This window comes from Gavia stellata, chromosome 18 (assembly GCF_030936135.1).
Source record: "Gavia stellata isolate bGavSte3 chromosome 18, bGavSte3.hap2, whole genome shotgun sequence".
NCBI classification, from domain to species: domain Eukaryota; kingdom Metazoa; phylum Chordata; class Aves; order Gaviiformes; family Gaviidae; genus Gavia; species Gavia stellata.
Genome location: NC_082611.1, coordinates 18574930 through 18595479, shown reverse-complemented (window position 1 = coordinate 18595479; position 20550 = coordinate 18574930). Strand labels below are relative to the sequence as shown.

At 48.7% G+C, this 20550-nt stretch overlaps 1 protein-coding gene across 1 annotated transcript; it reads right to left on the bottom strand.

Annotated features, from left to right (window-relative positions):
* Positions 1-1493: 1493 nt before the first annotated feature.
* On the bottom strand, positions 1494-17560 carry VRK3 (VRK serine/threonine kinase 3). Its single transcript, XM_059826617.1, has 12 exons — positions 17370-17560; positions 10138-10466; positions 8653-8705; positions 6674-6740; positions 5829-5913; positions 5234-5336; positions 4780-4872; positions 4430-4562; positions 3534-3654; positions 3182-3240; positions 2572-2720; positions 1494-1837 (listed from the first exon to the last, which is right to left on the bottom strand). Exons 1-11 carry the CDS (start codon positions 17558-17560, stop codon positions 2572-2574), a joined length of 1383 nt encoding a protein of 460 aa, XP_059682600.1. The 3' UTR covers positions 1494-1837.
* Positions 17561-20550: the final 2990 nt, after the last annotated feature.

The window sequence follows — 20550 nt, the reverse complement described above, 5'->3', positions numbered from 1 at the left end:
TGCTGGAAACAGTATTTCTGTTGTAGTCATACAGGGATGATAGTGAATAATTGTTGATACCTCCAAAAAGAGCCCTTCCTCTCAACTTTGCCTATGCCTATCTTGTAGTTCTGTAGGTCACTCTTTCCTTGATAGCTGCCTTTTTAAAGTATTCCCTATTGTCTGATCCTCTCTAAGTTAAGATTCTTCTCTACCTATGAAACTTTATAGCTAATTTTTTGTCATACCTCACCAGTTACTCCTGGGTGATAGAAAAGAACTTGTTGTGTCCCTTGCTTTGCTGTGAGGCCTGGCACTATAAAAGAAATTGACTTTGGTTCTCAAGTTACTGGATGTAACACTATGCTTGAATTCTTCCACTTGAAAGAGCTTTTTGAGGTTGTGGTGCCTTTTCCTTCTGGCCTGGTACTGTCTTGCTCAGCTGGTGTTTCCCTCTTCTCTGTATATACCATTTGCTGCACTGATACAAGGTTTTTATGGATACAATCAAGAGGTAAATGAAGGCTCACTGCAGGTCTGAGCTTTTTTACCTACCTCTCAGATGGTTTTTAAACCCCATTTGCCTCAGACTCTAGTTGCCATGTTTTCCTGAAAAATCCTCCTTCTGTGCCTTAATGCTTCACTGCCCAGTACTACAGTAATGTGACCTCTGTGAACTGTTAGTCTGCTGGAACAGCGTGGTTGAACTGCCGCCTCCAGCCAGTGGCTCAATTCCATTTCCTGTCTCGCATGGTCTTCCTTGCTATTTCCATTAATGTGTCCTTCAGGAAAGCACACATCACTTGAACACTAGAAATGGGTAGTTTGTTGTACTGAAAGCCCTAATTTAAACCTTGCTACTGGCTCCTAATCTGCAAGGGCAGCATATGCTCTTCTTATCAAAAACAAAATCTGTGCTGCTTCAGTAACTATCTATCTGAAGAAACCACCTCCACTGACGTCAGCCTAGCAAGTCTGGGTTAAAGCTCCTTCAGCCTGTGAATGTTTGTTAGGAAAACAGCCTTCTCTCTACAAACAGGTAGTGAGCATTGAAATACCAAGGTGCAAGACTGCCAGGAGATGTCGCCGAATTTAACACTGGAACTGGACTCCATGACTCTTCCGTTGTTTCAAAGTTACTGTGGCAGATGGCAACAGTTTAGATAGATACAGTGTAGCGATGTTTTTATAAAACTTTTTTTTTTAATATAGATGGCTCCCTGTCTTACTTTAATGACTGGTATCCCACCCACCTATTTCACTGACCTGGGGCTTGGAGAACTGATGGGATGTTTGGGGATGAAGTCAGAGTTTAGCTCTGAGCCAAGTTCTTAGGATTAAGCTGGTAGGCTACTTACATTAATATCATGAGCAGCTGGGAGAACACCCTGCAGAGCAAGTAGCATGGGCCTCAAACCACCCTCACAACTCTACAGCAGCCCCAGAAAGACAGCCTACAGAAAGGCCTTGAACATGCCAAATAATAAACACCAGAGCAGCCTTGGGTGCTTGTCCACAAAGTTTATTACAAAACTATATACTGCCACTGCAGTTAAAAAAAAAAAATAATCCCTGATATACTTTTCTGTGCCAGGCTTCACCCTTCTCCCGGTGGCTACACTGCAGTTCTCCAGCTACTGCTTACAGTAACTTGTGCCATGCAGGAGTGTCTTCACATTAACTTGTTACAGCAGGGGCTCAAAATTCAGCATTAGGTCACATTAAAAGTAGAAGAAAACACTTACTTATAAAAACATCTCTCAGTTCTAAAACAAGTTGGTAAAAGTTAAATATCTGTGGGAAAAGCTGCACACTGCAGAAAGCTTTGAACTCTTTTTCCTGTGCAAGTTTTCTTGATCTGAAAGAAAAAGCACAAGATAGGAACATTAATCAGTTCAGTTCCTTCCCAGGAAGAGTAAATTAGGTGATGAGGAGCTAGCTCCATCTTCCTGGGGCTTGCTGCTTAATCCAGTTTGCCTTGGCTGATGCAGCCCTGGACTAAAACCAGATCTGTCTCTGTATCAAGCCTCAATCTTGGAGGTGTTTCACAGATAAAACAGAGCACCTGGGCCTAGAGAAGCACCACTTACTGCCACAGGCCCAAGGCAACAGAACCAGAACTACAAGCTACTTTCTGAAAAGAAAAAGCAAAAGATACAGCCCAGAGCCTCAGTTCTTTTAAAAAAGAAATGAAAAAAGGACCAGACTGCATCAGTCTGCATTTTGTTAGCCACCCCTGCAGACTGTTCACCTTTTGCTTTATTAAGCCTTGTATTCCTCCAAGGACAAGTATTTCCAGAAAAAAACTGAGGAAACACATGCTGTAACACACGCTAAGCCTGGCTTTGTGTAGCACTGGACTGATCTCTTAAAAGGTAATGCTGAAGGGCCAGTATTCCCTCCACGTGTCAAGAGAAGCCCCTAGGTCTCAGCGGGAGAGATTTCACAGACCAGCCTGCTCTGGCCTCACCTCCCGACCGCTGCCTGCAGCACCCCACGAGCAGGTCAGTAGCACTGTGCTGCTCCGGTGTTCCCAGCAGTACAAGGGGACAAGTGCTTTCTGCTGCTGCAAGCTGAACTACTGGCACTTACTTAGGGCACCATTCTGACATCCACAGAGTCATAAGCTGAAGCTTTCATCTTTTCCAGTGGCTTCTTGAAGAGCTGCCGCAGGGCCTCATAGTCAGGCTTCTCCTCGTACTCTAGTGCCATTACTTGCTGCAGGTAGCTTTGTAGGGCATCTGCAAAGCAAGGAAGGAACATCACTGCATGGAGCAGCACAGCAACGCCAGCTGTCCTTACAAAGCTGCCAAGTGGCCTTCTCGAGACTGCTCTCCCTTGTAGACAGTTCACCCACCTGCCTTGGCTAGCTGCAGAGAGGAAAACAAAACCAGACTAATAGAAAGCTCAAAGACAGGATGGGGAAATGACCTCTAGCCCCAAATGTTGCGTTTTTAAAGCCACCAGAACACTTGCCTCTTCAGCAAGGCTCATGAATACAGGTAACGGGTAGCAGCTCTCTGCATTTTGCTGTAAAGCAAACAAGGGATTTCTTCACAGGAGGAGCCTGTCAATCAGTGCATGGTCACTGTCGCAGTGGAAGCCATCCTGGACTAGCAACCCAGCACAGAGAAGGTTCTAGCTTCAGGTACAGTCAATCCTCCTTCCCCAAGTCCCACTGTCACAGAGAGCAAGCCCATACCTGGAATGGATCTCTGCCTGAAGCACAGTCGGAGAAGGCATATCACATCCCCTTTGTACCTGGAATGATCAGTGCAGAGTGCTGTCAGAACGAGAAGCAATGGAGCAGGCACCTGAACAGGCTGTCTTTGGCAACAGGGACAAAAAAAACCCGGCTGAATTCAGATGGCCGCATCCTGAATGGAGCAGAAATCAGGGTTCATCAAACACCCTTTGGCCAGGCTCAGCCTTTACAGTGGGATTTACCCACATCCCAATAGTGTGCTATGACCGAGTGATTTCTCTTCAGTCACAAAACCTCCCTCACTGCTTGCTGCTGAGCATTTCCCAAAAGAGTAGATGATTTCTCCTACTTTTCTTTCTTTTCCACCACAGTTTCTACTTTGTCCAGCTCATCAGACCAGGGCAAGAAGCCACCGAGCCATTTCAGAAGACAGTAGCCCAGAGATTCCAAGTCACTCCGGCGAGATGGTCCTGATGGGAAGGAAGAGATATTCACATGTGAAAAAACAAGAGTTTGGGAGCCATCTCAGAAAAGGCCTAGGCTAGCACCTCTCCTCCAAAGGCAAGCAAGGACTCCAGCACTCACTGCACAACCTTGGAAGTCTCTATTTGAGGTGCCCCTTCTGTAAAACAGGCGGACTCATGAAGGGGCACAAGTCTACAGAGCAGAAGTAAAGAAATGCAAGAGCATCATTAAGAAGCGCTCTAGGATAGCGATACTTCTGGGAACTTGCTAACTCACACAGCTGAGGAATCACCTCCCAGCCCCTGGAGGAAGATTTGCCCAGTCTGAACAATGGGAGAGAACAGTCACATCCGAACCAGAAGAGGAACTGGCTAATTTAAATGCCTTTCCAGCTCTCATTGCTTCAAGGTTAGAGCAGAGCCTGCTGCAAATCTGTTTTGGGCAGGGATCCAGTCTGGCTTGAAACAGATCTCTGCTAAGCCAGCACAAAGCGGCCCTGTTTTCTATTCCTTGCACGCCTGCAGTAGCCAAAGCTCCAGATGGAGCAGGAACATCCCTGCACCTCTTGCTGCAGTCGCTGAGTTACCTGGCAAATCCCAACACAGCAGCCCAGGGAGAGGCAAGAGGAAACAGCTCAAAAAGGAACTTGGTTCCAGATGCATGTGAATGCCTGGAAAGCAGCAACAGAAATGCCAGTAGGGAGCCCTAACACCAGAGAGCACTGTCACAGTAACAGCTCTAGCTAAGCATTGCTGGTCTGTGTCAGAAAGAGAGACTCACCTGCTCCCTTGTGGCTGTCCAGGCTGATAAACTCTATCGTGCCTTCATGAGGGGTCCTGCTGCCTTCACGCTGAGCCACGTGCTTCCCTCCTGGGCAGTAACGGAACGCAAAGCAATAGCCTGCTAGGGTCACCTAGAAGACACCAAGAAGTACACATCTGAGCGCGCGTGTGTGTGGTGTGAATTCTGCTTACAGTGTAGCCCAGAATCCTGCACCACAGCACCTGCCTGAGCGCTGCATGGACTGCACTGCTCCCCTGCCCTGCAGCAGGAACCTGGGTGTTGCTCTATCCCATTTCACAAGCCCACCTTCACTGCCATTTCCTTGCAGCACTGCTCCTGCTCCCTACCTGTGTGAGGTCTGCTGGGTTCAAATAGATGTTGTCAGCTGTGATGTCCCCATGCACATACTCGTTTTCATGAATGTACTCCAGACAGTCTAGCTAGGAGTAAACAGAAGAGGCAAGCACATCAGAACCACACAAAGTCCTTCAGCACCCTGGCTACCACGGAGGTGGACCCTCCCCACCTCCCCGCAGCTATGTAGAGGAGCACAAAAAGCATCATGTCTCACAGCCTCTAATGTTCGAGTATCAGGTTTCTCTCATTCTCCTTACCCCAAATTCCTTCAAGGTGACACGTTGCTCAAAAGATGCTACTCAAGTTTACAACAGGCTCAAGAGATGCTACTTAAAGACCCCAGCCAACCCCTGGATCAGCTTTAATACACCTTTAAAAGCTCCGGAAGAAAGTTATAGGTCTTTTCTGAAAGTGTCTCTTGGAACATATTGGTTCTCTACATACCAGCCGGACTGCAATCTGAAAAGCTGCCTTCTCCCTCAGTACGTGTAAGCCATCGTTCAGGACAGACTGAAGAGTTCGCCCTAAGTCAGAGAACACCAAAAACCTACAAGAGACAAGGGCTTACCATGTAACAGTACTCACCTGATTTGAAAACCCTGCAACAGACACTTGCCAAGCGATTCACCTCGATTAGACCCCCCTTCAACTCCAGGTTGACCTGGGCAAACACTTCCTCAACTTTTGATAACAGAAAACTCCTTCAAAAGGAAAGACAGGCTCATCGTGTGTTGCAGATATACAGCCTGAGTCTCCCCTGTGTGTTAAGCTCAAAGGGCAGGAATAAGGTGTCCCCTGGCCTGAGGGGGAGAAGCAGCAAAAGCAATGACTTCACCAGCAACACAAGGACTGAAGGAAACAGAATAATGAGAGACAAACCATTTGTTAATAAATGAGATAGGAGCAGTGCATAAGGTTAGGAGCCCAGGGGACAATGAGAAAAGGAATAGCAGAGAGCAAGGAGAGAAGAGGGAAAGCCCAGGAAGATGGCAGTTGTGGACAAAAGAGCTCAGCTGTGCCCTTCGCAGGGTCACCTCACCTGTAGCTATCTGCATGCAGTCCAAAGCCAATGCAATTGGGGATTCCCAGCAACGGCACAGAGTGCCACTTCTTCCACTTCTCCACTAGAAGGGGAGAGAAGACAACAGAGTGCAGTAGATGCTGCTAAGGAGCTCCAGAACGAAGGAGCTCAGTCAGGGATGCCCTTTCTCCGAAGACTGCTCTGGGCAGCTCACAGCGGGAAGCCTCTCTCATACTGATTCTGTCCCAGAAATGCCAACCTAATGTGCTGGGGCATTGGCATGCCAAGGCACATAGCACTGCCGAGCAAGAATAAGACAGAAAGGGTGCCGGGAATACCAGAGCAGGCATGGGCATGTGGTTGCTACAGGGCTAGGTAAAACAAGAAGGGGGGAGAGAGAGGGACAGAGAAGCAAATTTTTACTCCCAGAAGTGCAGGTTTTGACATGAATTCCTCCACCACCCCTGCTCAAACACCTGCCCACGTTCTCTGGTCAGCTTTGCTCTTGCTCAGGTTTTTGTGTCAATGGAGTAAATACCAGCCAGCCACTGACAGAAACACCCATGGAAGGGGCAGAGGAGAGGGAGTCAAGGCAGGTCAGGCTGCAGGGCTGAACAGCTACCAGTGAGATCAAGACAAAGCATGGGTAGAGCAAGAAAGCTTCAAAATGCTGTGTCCTAAGGTACACAGAGACTCCTGGGAGAGCAGGCTCTTAGCCGAACTGCTCAGCACTCTGGCACCAACCAAGCAGTGAATTAGTTTATTCTAGTCTGGCCTTCCGAGAGACTCACATAACTGATGAGAGAGGGATGCCAGTTTTCCTAACAAGCAGCTTAGTCCTTGCCCTTCCAAGAAGCACCAACCTGTGCCTGCCTTTGCAGCTCGCTGGAAGAAGTTCTGTTCATTGTAGATCTTGCCATCTTTCACATCCTAAGGGGAACAGGAAGGAGGAGCATTACTTCAGCCACACACACCCTGCTAGAAAGGGAAACTTGGGCAAGACTGCTACAAGACCTTCACTACTCATTTTAAAGAAAGCAACAACCTCCTCCCTCCCAAAAAAAAAAATAAAAAAATAATCAAATACCAGATCAGCAACAGAGCTGAGAACAGAGCTCAGGTCTTTTAGTTCACTATTTAACACTGTGCCTAACAACCACATAAACTCTGAGCATTAGCCCAGAACGAGGAAGTGGCTGTCTCACATTGGACATTTCAAGCACTACCACTTAAAACTGTCTGTGGGTTAACAGCATCTAGAGAATGCAGACCATCTGGCAACCTAGAGCGAGCTCTAGTCCCAAAGCTATTATTTTAAAATGAGCCAGAGATGACCTTCTTATCCACAGCACAGGCGAGGTTATTTCTGCAAACAGGCAAGCCCCAAAGAACTGTAACATTTTATTCTAGCTGTCAGAAAGTGAGACAAAAAAGTATTTGTGACATTCAAGTGTTTGGGTAGCGTGCTGACATCTTACAACCCATCTTTTTAAATCAGCAAGCACTACTGCCCTTTTACTACTGCTGTTATTGAGTGACCTGAAATGCATACAGTTTACAGTCAATATCTATGTGTTTGCCTACGCACACATGTGTGTATAAATATATTTTTTTTCAGCATACCACAAGCTAACTTAGGACAGATGCCATTATGCATGGGAGCAGGCAGCAGTTTTATATCCTGGCTGGTTTGATACCAAAGGCCCTACCCACAACTGGCCAAGGCAGCTGGTGGATCAGCAGGCTCCAGACAACACAAACGACCACATTCCACAGGATATTTTATTCTGCACCTTGCCTGCTGAGCCAATCCGAGCCATCAAACCCAGGAGCTAAAATGCTCTTGTGTGCCCTATCAGACTCCACAGTCCTCTGCAACCGCAAGGGCTGGGCTGCGCTGTCAGAAGACTACCGAGCAAAACGCCAAAAGATGCCAAAGGTGCAAAATATAGGAGCTGGGAGCATTCCGTACAGAAGTGACTACAGTTTCCCACCTACTGGTTCTGGTTTTGTGGCAGTTAGCTGTCCTTTCTCATTAACACTGTATTCTTTCTCCATCCCCTTCAATGGCTCTTCTCTGACAAAAGGGAGAGGGATTTTTCAAGAGTGGGCACCAGCCGGTCCCCCCCCCAAAGCCATTAGGCAGCACTGGTCTTCCCACAAACCAGCAACCCTCCAAGAGCCACAGCAGATAAGAAAACAGTCTTTCTGCTCTGGTTTGTGAGTTACCGAAAATCCATCAACTGAACTTCCATTGCAGAGCAGCTATTACTGGAAATAGCACACTTCTGGAGAACTCAAGTTGTTGGCAAGTGCCTAGAAAGGTGGCTCCAAATTCCAACTGTAATTACTGCTTGATTTAAAGATGTGCTCTGGCCTTACAGAGTCTCTCAGCACTGGTTCATCACACTACCTCAGCACAGCCACCAAGTTCTAACCTCTCCAGTCTCCCCAGACTTCAGCAGCGTACGCGCACACTTGCCGTACAGGAAAAAAACAAGTCTGATGTTAATGAATCAAGATCCCTATCTTACACCACCAAATTCAGTTTTGGGGATTACTGAGCCTAGTAGATCAAAGAGGCAACTGTCTGTGATAAAGGCTTTTTCGTTTTTTAATCCTCATATCTATTTTCTTCCCACCTTTAGTGGAAGAGCCAACTGCTACTGAAATCCAAGCATGACACTCTCAGGAAGTTACATCCATCTCCTAAGCTCGAAGCGGCCTCTGTGACCACTTTCTCTGAATCCCTCAGACACTCTTAGCCACACAGGCCAAATGGGTCGAGCCCTGGACACAGCACACTATGCACTATTCCTTACCCAAACAGATCAAAACTCACAAGTTTGAGGGAGTATCTTTGCTTTTGAGGACAGGTTCCAGATGCTGACTGTGCTGTGGAAGGATGGAACAGATGTGGTTACAGGAGCACGGAAAAGAGGCACTTGCAGTCTCAGCTGCATCATCAAACACAGCCTGTGCAGCTGGCTTTTACTTATCCCCTGCTTCTTTCACTCAGTCTTTGCAAAAGCATCCTCTGTGACAGCATCTTCCCAGGTTACTACAAAATAATTCTTACCTTGCTCCAGAAGCACAGCACCCCTGACATGCTTCGAGTGCAGTTCTGCTTAAGTCACAGAAGCATCTAGGCATGGCTACAGTAGTGGGGTGCTTTGAAGGTGGTATGTAAAGAACAAATCATTAGTAGAATCTCAACAGCACCCCCAAATTCATCTGCTGAGCATTCCCTCCAGCTCATTTCGTAGTTCGTCAAGTCTGTAAGAGATGCCAAAGTCCCTTCTGCTCTGCATGGAAGTTAAAGTTCTGTGTGGCCTGCCTTCTCCAAAAAGATTTGCACCCATTACTTGGCCTTGGGGTAGTTCCTCTTCTCCTGCTCTCAGACTGAGGGCTATACACAGTTTATCTGCTGCTCATCATCCAAAAGGTGTTTCTGTAAGAGCACCCTCCACTATAATAACAACAACATTGATTTTCTCTTTGTCTAATATCACGTCTTCTTAGAGACACAGGTGGATGCCCAAACAACAGCGTAAGTTATTAAAAAGAAACTAAAGCCAAATATTAGGCAAAGCTTACTGATGGATAAAATTCTTCCTGAAGAGCATTTCCAAGTTAACAATGGAGAATAAAATCGAAACCTTTCCTTTGGAAGTTTACAACTAGACTGGAGAGAAAAGATCAGCAGCCACTAAGCAGCTGAGAAGCAGCCCAGATGATTTAGTTGCTTTCTTCTGGCCCCCAAAACAGACTGGGGATCCAGAATTGGCATTTAGTCAATTCTGACACCACCTACAACACAGGAGCTCCTGTACGGTGCCGACAGCATTTAGGTTTTGAACCTATAAACCAGAAAGAAGCAGCGTGGCCCCTAACGATTTGCATTTCATCAAACAGCAGAGCAGCCCAGCCTCCGCGCGACCTTACGCCAGTGCTAACATCTGCGCTGGCAGGGTCGCTGACGGGCGGATGCCCAGCATGGGAACACCAGACCCCGCGGGCCGGACGGACGCGGCCATCCCGGAGGACACTCACAGGGTGTCATCGCCTCCCCACTGCGTCGTCTGTTCACGGCGGATTCGGGCGGGTTTGGGACGTCCCGACAGCCACCGCCGAACACCCACAGCGGCTGCGGGGCCCTGCGAGGTGTCCAGCCTAACAGCCAGGGACGCACGGTGCCCACGGCGGGGCCTGCTCCTGCCCGCCCCGACCCCGGCCCCTGCCCGCAGCCCACCCCCCTCCTCCCCCTGCCTCCCGGGAAGGCCGGGCCCGCTCCCGGGACCCCCGCCCGCCCCGGACCCCACAGCACCTTCGTACATCAGCCCGCAGCCGCTCTGCTCCAGGAGCCGGACCAGTCTCCACTGCCTGCCGCCCTGGTCCGTCAGCACCGCCTCCGCCGGGAGCGGCACCGCCGGGCCGGGCCGCGCCTTGCGGGGCGAGCGGGAGCTGGGCCTCGCTGGGACCGAGGGCCGGGCTGGGGAGGCCGCGGGGCTCCGGGCCTGCTGCCGCGGCGGGGCCGGCGCTGTCTGCTCCGTCTCCTCCTCCTGCAGCGGCGCGGGCAGCCTCCCGCCGCAGGCCGGGCAGAAGCGGAAGGCGGGCTCCACGCCGCGCCCGCACTGCGGGCAGAACCGGGTCACCCTGCGGGCACAGCGGGGACAGCCCTCAGCGCCCGCCCACCCGCGCCGCGCTCCACCGGGCCGCCCCGCTCCCGTTCCCACCACCACCACCACCACCACCACCACCACCACCACCTCGGGGAGGCGCAGGTCGCCGCGGGCCCCGCCTGCTCCGGCGCCGCTCCCGCCAGCCCCCGCCGCCCGCGGCCCCGCCGCCCGCGGCCCGACATCGCCGCACCGCCCGCCGCTCCGGCACCTGCCGCCCGCCCCGCGCGCACCGCGCATGCGCCGGCACCACCCACCCTCTCGCGCATGCGCCGGCACCACCCACCGCCTCCAGAGGTGCGGCGGCGCCCGCGCATGCGCCTGCGCTCTCCTTCCGCGTCTCGCTAGCTCCCGCCCGCGGGGGTGCTGCGGCCCTGGCCCCGGCCCCGGGGGGGCCCTTGGCGGGAGCACCGGAGCTGAGGGCGCTTCCTCGGCCACGGCTGCCCGCGGGCCGGCCGAGCGGCGTGGGCCTGCGCGGGGACAGGCAGGCCGCCCGCCCTTGGCAGGCCTGGGCCGGAGCCGGGGAAGGAGCGGCCCCGGTGGAGGCTGCGGCCGCCTCGGGGGTCTCCTCAGGGAGAAGCAGGAGGTGCCCGCAGTGCTTCCCTCTGGGGTGCGGCTGCTCGTTTGTTCCTTACGACATCAGCAAGCTGCTTAAAAAGACCTTAGAACTACAGAACAGGTTCTTACAAGTTAATGAGTGCTGATCAGTGGCACAGGGCCAGGAGGGATAACTGTATTCAGTCTATATGTGTGCATATACCATCCCTTACGTACATTGCATGCCTATAAACCTTAAGCAGGCACCAATATATTACTATAAGAGAAACCTGGGTAGACTTAGACCTTTCGCTTCGGGAGGGATGAGGCTGAGCTTTGCTTGGGGAAGGTGCCTGGCACGCGAGGCCTTGTGGCTCGGGAGAGAAGGGGGCAGGCGAGGCGGGGGCAGCGGGGACCCGGAGTTTCTTGTCCCAGAGAACATCTTGCGTGTAGCGACGTTGCTTTTCAAAGCCCGTCCCAGTGAGCCACCCGAACACCACGGCTGTGGGGTGCGAACAGGAGCGAGGGCGAGCTGGAAGGCGGCAGCTCGTACAGTGAAGAGCCAAGTGGCGGCAGTTGCTCTCATGAAAGCTTAGTGGGGAATGAGGAGTGAGCTCGGTGTGGGGGTGGTGAGGAGAGCGGCGGCAGAAGGTGGAATAAAATAACATAGGGGGTATCAACCCCGTGGCTGAGCCCACCACAGAGCCCTGGGGCTTGGAAGATGCGTCTCCAGACAAGGTATTCTGCACGGACCTCATCCTGCCACGGGCTGGTTGCCGCCTCCCAGGCCCTCCGAACGTGTTCCTAACATTCACTAAGCACGCAAAATACTCCCAGTGAATTGCCGCACCTTCGCTGTCACACCCCCCCCACAACCTTCTTTTCAGTTCCAGTTATTCCCGCACCCCATACAGGTACAGACAGCAATTCCTTTGTTAACCAAAGCTTCCCCTCAGAATTTTGACATGAAAAGAAGCAGTCCTTCTTCGTCAAATCAGTTTGAATTTACCATTACAGGCCGGTGTGTGGTATTTTGTCTTCCTCTAGTTCCTGAATCAAGATCAACCATCGTTGTGCTAAAGCCCTCCACGGTGACCACTGGCTCTGCTGTGAATGCCTTGTTTCAGCAATCATTTATTAAGGCTTGCAGTTACCTTTTTTTAAAAAAAAAACTTTTTAAAACAGTGTCAATTCATGATCGTAGCTCTATAATTTTGTTGGTGGTTGCCTAGGGAACAATTATCATGACCTGATTATATTCAATTTGGGCAGAGAATAATCCATTCAGTAAACAAAAATACATGGTGCTTTAAAAAGTCAAACCCCATAAAGCCAAGAAAAACTCTGAGAAAATCAAGTGATGGGAAAAGGCAGACAGAAAATTGTGGAAAAAGACAATTCTTTAAGATTTATTTCCAGGAGCCACCAAGCGAGCATCATGGAAGCGAAACCCCACCCTACTTCAGTGGCGTATTGAGAGTAATAATGAGCAATAAAAAAGAAAGCCATAATAGATGAAAGGGGAAATAGATAGCAATTTTCTCCACTTCATAACTGGTAATTTGCATCAGCAGTGCGGCAGGGCAAGCAGGGTGCCTGCAGTTACGCTCTAGGTGATTGTGTCTGTGGGCATTGCACCTTCCGTCTGGTCTCAGCTCAGCAGGAATTTGCTCCCTCTTTCCTGCTGCGGGCATTGAAAACCAGCCTGGATTTTGGGCTGCAGAGGGGGACCGACTTCCTGGAGAGCCTCCGGAGAGCAGGACAGAGCAGATCCCGAGGTCAAGCTTTGCTGCTTTGAACCTTTAGGCTCTCAAGCCCCACAAGTGAGCACGGGAACCCCCCGGCCCAGAGCTGCTGAGGCACTGCTGGTGTCCCCAAGGGCTGTCCGGGCACGCAGGAGGGGGCTGAGGAATTAGGGAGCGCCTGGGGCTGGTCCTGGGACAGGTACCAGGCTCTGGACACTGGGGGAGTGCCACCGGGCTGGGGTGCCCAGAGCAGTCGCAGCAGGGTAGGACCAGCGTGGGGAGACCTGGGACCGTTCAAAGGCTGAGTCGGAGCAAGCGACAGGGATCTTGTCCTTGTCCTCTTCAGCCAGGAGTGGCCTGGGAGCATCCTGGACTTGCCGCAGCCCCAGCAACCCAACCCTCCTCACGCTCTCCAGTTCCCTTTGAATCCATTCACACACTTGATCTCCTCAGCAGAGGCAGCCTCCCACAACATGGTAATGCACGGTTTGAAAAGTGCTTCCCGTTGTTTTAAACCAGATCCAGCCCTGTGGTGCTCTTTGAAGCTCTGCTCTAGGAAACGAAAAGATTCCTTCCTTTTTTCCCCTCTTAGTGACTCCTTGCCAGGTCCCTTCCCCGTGGCCCTGCCAGGCTGCGGCGTGCACCAAGTCTCTCCCCCGTGGGAGCTGCTCCGTCTCCCTGCTTGGCTGCTTCTCTTCCTCACTGCCCCGTCCTCTGCGAGCTGCCTAGCCGTGCTCGCACATCACAGCAATCCCAGCAATTCCTCCCGAATGCCCTTTTCCCTCAGTTACCAACGCAGAGTGTGCAGGCGAAGCAGCTGCAGGGACTCCAGCATCTCTTTTCTGAACGATGGAGCTCATTTAGAGCCCATCGCTGCGTGCGCATCGGGTTACTTTTATGTTGCCTTGAATTTAATTATATTGAATTGCATTTGATGTCTGTCTGCTCAGCCGCTTGACATCCGCTTGACATTGTGCGATCCCTTTCCAGCTCTTCACAGTCAGCTTTAGATTTGACCACTGAAATCAGCGTCAGCAAGATCTGCTCTTTTCTATGCCTGTATTGACTAGCACAGGTCTGGCACAGATCCTGTCCATTTGTTTCTACCCTTGCCTCCTAACTTTTAAGCCGTTAGTTTACAAGGAAAACCTCACTGTTAATCCGCCTTAACATCCTGAAGAGCTTTTGTAGAGAGATTTTTGTCTAAGTTTTGCAAAAATTGTTGTTTATATATCATCTGATTCACCGTTATTTGCATCTTCCGTGTAATTCTAGCAAGACTTCCCTCTCAAACCTGTGCCGGGCCTTGCCTCAGCATAGTGTGTTTATCCACACATTTTCTAATGCCATTTTTTCTTCTGTCTTTCAGCGAATTTGCCTGGTACCAAAGCCAGGTTTAAGATTCCCGAGTTTCCTGGATCCCTGTGGAGCCCTTCCTAAAAATTAGCCTGGCGTTTGCCACCTCCCTTTCCAGTGCTGGGGAGGTCGGGGACCTGCTGCCTCCGTCCCACTGCCGGTGCGGGCTCTGCTCCGAGCATGCGCCAGCCCAGTCTCCCGCTGTTACCGAAAATCATAACCAAGAAAACTCTCCAAACCAAATGTTAGTTTAGAAAGGCGACATTGGTTTATTGCAGCGCCGGGTGCACGGGGGATTTCTCCTCCTAGCATGCACGCCGGCTTGAAATCATGACAAGTATTTAAAACAGTTAACAAATTTAGTTATGCCTACTGGTCCTACCCCTTAACTACCTACTGGTTAGTACCTTTCTTACTTCATCTTAAAGATAGTTCTCTTTTAATTCACTACACATGCCCAGAGAGTAGGGGGCTTATTTGTGTTTTCTAGCTAGGAGGTGTGGGTTTCACATGATAATGAGGCAGGTCAGCCTTAGGACACTATTTTGGCACTCTATTCTATTTTCCTAGAATTCATCCTTGCATCAATACTTACTATTAGTTAGTAGAGACAGTTTTTATCTTTAATATGTCTAAATACCAGATGTGTTGGTTACAACATATCTTCTTTACATCCTTCCCATTCTTTTTCACTTATTTTTGACCTTGTGTTTCGAGATGTTCTATAACATTTCCCCCCTTTGAGACTTATGGATATATTTTATAACTCCCATAAGCGTCAATCTTCCCCTACCGAGGTTCCACCAGCTAGACAGAAGGTGGTGGTATTTATCACCTTTCTGGCTAGCCCTTCCCATTCTCAGATCTATCCCATCTTCTTCCAACCTGGAAAAGAAACAGAAACAAATAATACTTAACTTTGCAACCCGATTACGCAATAGTACAGTTTTTAAGGATCCTGCCGGAATGGCTTTCCACTTGTCCTCAAGCTCTGGCAGAGGAGTTGGCTTACTCGCATGTGGATCCAGGAGTTGATTCCTTCTACCTTCGCAGCGGTTTGGTCATGAGTTCAGCCTGTGTTCTGGCATTATCGTGACGCCAGCTCAGCGATGTGGTTAGGCTCACTATTTGTCCATATGTGGTCACAACTTACGGTTTGGCAACTTCTGGTTTTGTAATTCAGTCAGCAGAGCCAGGATGTTCAATACTGATATTGGGAACCATCCTGCTTTCTTAGCACGTATATTGCTTAACTTATCTGTACAAAATTTACACAAAATGCAATCCTCCCCTTTTGGAAGTAGTTAGATTTTCTTACTGCCTCCATATATTTTTCTCAATGGTTCTCTTACTACAACTTACGCAGATTCCTACAATAACTACAATTATGACTACATAAACTATTCCTTCCATCAACATTGGTAACCATCCTTTTAGAGACCATCCACCTAATTCTTGGAGGATTTTGTTGAGCCAACTATTTTCTGCTGCCTCCCTGATTGCTCTGCTGTCTTCTGCTACTTTTCTCATTTTATCTAATTGTTCTTGCAGGTTATCAGTGATATTTGGGATGTGGATACAGCAGCGTTCTTTGAGTAACTTAAGATATCCACACACCCCTTGTTCGTTAACTAACAGCAAGTCTAAGGCTAGCTTCTCTTGTAAAGTCATTTTAGTATTAGCCTGGACCTGTTTATTAATAATCTGGAATCCTTTTTGAGTAGCTCTTGACAAAGTTTCTACTTGCTGAGTCAGATTTTCTATTAATATTCAATTTTCTAAGGCATGATTCCCAAGTTAATTTTAAGCGTAAAGGTCCCTCTTGTTTGACAGTCCATTCTGGTGATGTGGCTGGCTTGATCCTGCTGTGATGTATCCACAGAGTGACTCCTTCCAGCTTGACAGATGTGTAGGCGGTGAGTAAAATCTGGAGAGGTCCTTTCTACTTCTCCTTCAACGGCTCGTCTGACCACGTCCTCAGATACACCCGGTCTCCGGGTTGGTATTGATGCACCGGCACGTCCAGGGATAGCGGTGCGCTCACAGTGACATACCTGCGGAGAGAGGACAGGACCTTCCCTAGAGAGATAACGTATTCTTTCAGGTAATGTTTTCCTACGATTTCAGGATTAACTCCTGTTTCTGTCACCTGGTAAGGTTTACCATATATGATTTCAAAAGGACTAACCTCTTCTTTAGTTCTAGGACGGATGCGTATTCATAGCAGAGCTAAGGGTAAAGCATCCAGCCACTTTATCTGAGCCTCTTGGCAAATTTTACTTCTCTGTCTTTTTAGGCTTTGATTCATTCTTCCAACTTTCCCACTTGACTGAGGTCTCCATGGGGTGTGGATATCCCATTTTACCGCTAATGCTTTAGCTAAACTTTGAACAGCTTCTGCTATGAAGCGTGGACCCCTGTCCGAAGATAGTCCTATAGGTACCCCAAATCTCGGTATTATTTCCTTAAGTAACACTTTTGCTACTTCTTTTGCCTTGTTGGTGCGACAAGGGAAAGCTTCTGGCCAGCCTGAAAAAGTATCTAACATTACTAAAAGATACCGGTATCCGTTTTGCCGCAGTAATTCGGAAAAGTCTATTTGCCAATGGTCTTCTGGACTGTTTCCTCTCTTTGTCACCCCGGCAAAGGTCTTTGGGGTAAGTGAGGATTGTTCTTCAGGCATAATTTGCATTTCTTCACTATGCTTTTGATTATTCCAGTCATTCGTACACTTCGCACTTGTGTTTTCAGTGCTTCCACCATTGTCTTAATTCCCCAGTGAATTTCTTGGTGTTGCCTATTAGCCAATTCACGCATAATTTCCTGCATAACTACTGCGTGATGTGAAGGAGTGACCCCTCACCCTTCATGGCTTTTATTCACCTTCAGTAGCTTAGCCAATTGGTTGTCTTCTGGTGTATACAGCGGACTCTTAGGTCCCAACCTCCGGAGCTTTTCTGGCAAAACTAGCAATATTTGACCTTCAGCCGCTTCTCTCGCAGCTTTATCTGCCATACGGTTTCCTATATACACTGGGCTATTTCCGAATTGATGCGCCTTGCAATGCATAATTGCCACTAATCGGGGTAGATTAATTGCTTGTAATAATTGTTGGATCATTGGGCCATATTTGATTGGGGATTCTTGAGATGTTAGGAGTCCCCTTTCTTTTCAAATAGCTCCATGAGCATGGACCACTCCAAAGGCAAATTTTGAATCTGTCCATACATTAACAGGTTTGCCTTTTTGAAAGTTCTAGTGCTCTCAGCATGGCTATGAGCTCTGCTTTCTGGGCCGGAGTGTTGGATGGCAGAGCTTTTGCCTCAGTTACTTCCTTAACAGTTACCACTGCGTAACCTGCTTTCCGTCTTCCGTTCCGCATAAAGCTGCTACCATCTACGAACAGGTCCCAGTCCGCATTTTCCATTGGCATGTCCGTCAGGTCTACTCTGCTGGAGTAGGTCTGTTCCACCGTTTGTAAACAGTCGTGAGTTAATTCTTCTCCACCAGGATCAATGGTTAGAAAAGTCGCTGGATTCAGGATCGTGGTTACCTTCAGCTCCACATCGTTTTGTTCCAGAAGAATGGCTTGATATTTCAGCATCCAGCTTGGTGACAACCAGTGTCCTCCTTTTTGTTCCAGCACTGCTGTAACTGCATGGGGTACAAATACAGATAGTTTTTGCCTGAGCGTCAATTTTCGGGCCTCTTGGATCAGTAGTACTGTAGCCGCCACTGCTCGGAGATAACGCTGGCCATCCTTTGCTAACATTGTCTCGTTGTTTTGAAAAAAAATACCCCACAGGTCTTTTCCATGATCCCAGTCTCTGGGCCAGTACCCCTAAGGCAATATGCAGTTTTTCATGTACAAATAATTCAAATGGGTTTTCCAAATTCGGAAGGCCTAGAGCTGCAGCGCTCATTAAGGCTTGTTTCAATTGTGTAAACGCATCTCTGCACTCCTCTGAGTCCAAACAAGGAGGTTTCCTTCCCCTTGTACAGCTTCATATAGGGGTTTGGCAGTGAGTCCAAAATTCATTATCCATAGGCAGCACCGGCCGGCCATTCTGAGAAATGCTCTGAGCTCTTGTTTCGATTTGGGTTCTGGGATTTGACAAATGGCCTCTTTTCTTTCAGTTCCAAGACTACGCTGGCCGTGGGAAATTGTGAACCCCAAATATGTTACTTCGTGCTGGGCGATCTGTGCCTTTTTCCGGGACACCTTGTACCCTGCCAGCTCCAAAAAGTTTAGGAAGTCTATTGGAGTCCTCGTTGCCACTTGCTGCTAGCAGTATGTCATCTACGTACTGCAGCAAGGCAATACTTTTGTGCCAGTCTTTTAATTCTTTGGCGAATTGATTTCCAAAGATCGTAGGGCTATTCTTAAATGCTTGTGGTAATACTGTCCAGCACAATTGAGTTTTTCTACTAGTCTTAGGGCTTTCCCACTCAAAAGCGAACAGTTTCTGACGCTCAGCTGCTAGCGGAAGGCAAAAGAACGCATCTTTCAAGTCCAATACAGTAAACCATTTGCCTGTTTCCTTCAGGGTGGTCAAGAGAGTAAATGAGTTTGCCACTACTGGGTGGATGTCCTGCACGATTTGATTTATCGCCCTTAAGACCTGAACCGATCTATATTCTTCTGAACGTGGCTTTTTAGTTGGGAAGATCGGGGTGTTGTATTCTGATTGGCATTCTTTTAATAACCCAAAATTTACAAATTGTTCTATTAATGGTTCTAATCCTTTTCTTGCTTCTAATTTAATTGGGTACTGTTTCCGTCTTACCGGTCTGGCGTCCGGTTTCAATGGGATGATTACCGGTTCTGCCGCTCGGGGTCGTCCCGGTGTTCCTGAAGCCCGTACTAGATGTGTTACAGCGTTTTCAGCTTCTTTTGGTATCTCCTGTAACTCGGCTTCCTTCTGTAACACAAAAACTTGGGCATCCAAAGCTTTATTGTCAGGAATACGGATTTGGATTTTCCCTTTTTCAAAAGTAATTTGTGCATTCAATTGACTTAATATATCTCGTCCTAACAGCGGCACAGGGCAATCTGGAATATGGATGGGTTAACACCCTTTTCCTAATTCCAAACTTCAAAGGCAGGAAAAATGGCCAATTTTCTTTCCATCCTGTGGCACCAATAATTGACATGCTTTGATTACTCAAATTACCCTTGCATGTATTCAACACTGAATAAGTGGCCCCCATATCTACTAAAAATTTTACTTTCTCACTCCCCAACCTTGCTATAACCAGGGGTTCTGTTGGGGAGGATTCCGATTCTTCCCCCAGTCCCCCTCAATCTGAATCTAACGTTGTCATCATGTTAACAGCCTGCCTCGGCATTTTCTTCAGGCCCTGCCAACTTAACTGCGGACACTCCCTTTTCCAGTGCCCTTTCTGCTTGCAGAAAGCACACTGATCTTTCTCCAATGGTATTCCAGCCCTTCGTGCTCCACCAGGAAACCTTCTCCCCTTCGGGCCCCGATAGCCCTGCCCTCTGATCCTACTAATTTCCTGGGCTATGGCTGCTGCCAGCTTCCTACTATCTTTAAGCTTCTCTTTTCTCTGTTTCTCTTCTTCCACCTTTTCTCTATTGTTAAACACTTCCCAGGCATTTTCTAACATTTTATCCAACGAGCGGGCATCTGCCCCCTCTAACTTCTGTAGTTTCTGTTTTATGTCTGCACTAGATTGTCTCATAAAAATGTGGACCAACGAGACAGCATCTGCCTTATTCTCTGGATTCAAATCAGTATATTTTCTCGCAGCCTCCATTAGTCTTTCAAAGAAAGAAGAGGGATCCTCATTTTTTCCTTGGATGACCTGATACAATTTAGACCAATTCTTTGACTTTGGAATAGCATTCCGAATACCATACAAAATCAATCGCTGGTATTGGGTTAATAATAACCTTTGAGCAGGGACATTGGGATCCCAATTAGGGTTGTTGGGAGGAAAATGATCCCCTATCCGTCCTGCTTGTGCGGCTTGAACATGCACTCGTTCTGCCTCCTCTTTAGCCTTAGCCATAATAATTGTTCTTTCCTCGTAAGACACTAAGTTGTTTAAGAGAACTTGCAGATCCTTCCAATCCGGATCCCGATTTTCAACTATAGTCTCCATAACCTTTGCTACCCGTTCAGGGTCCTCCCTATATATGCCTGCCATCTCTTTCCAAGCCTTTAAATCCAATACCGAAAATGGCACTTTTACCCAAACGGGTTGATCCAGCACGGGAGGGGCTTGTGTGTTCCGAGCATTTCCCCCCCTAGTCCTACCCGCCACCAGACTGAAACCTTCTTCCTCGTCAGAGCTATCCGAATCACTATTCCTTTGTCCCCTTTGCCTTCCGTTCGCCCCCCTTTCGTCCCGCGCTGCCATATCCTGCTCATTTCTCCTTGCCCCATTGCCCCTTCT

Coding starts and splice junctions, on each gene's coding strand:
- VRK3 (XM_059826617.1), bottom strand. CDS start 17,560: ATGCCAATGGAAAATGCGGACTGGGACCTGTTCGTAGATGGTAGCAGC. Junction 5,337..5,828: donor CTGCATGCAGATAGCTACAG/GTGAGGTGACCC, acceptor TGTCTCTTGTAG/GTTTTTGGTGTTCTCTGACT. Junction 2,721..3,181: donor CAGGCAGAGATCCATTCCAG/GTATGGGCTTGC, acceptor CTTGCTTTGCAG/ATGCCCTACAAAGCTACCTG.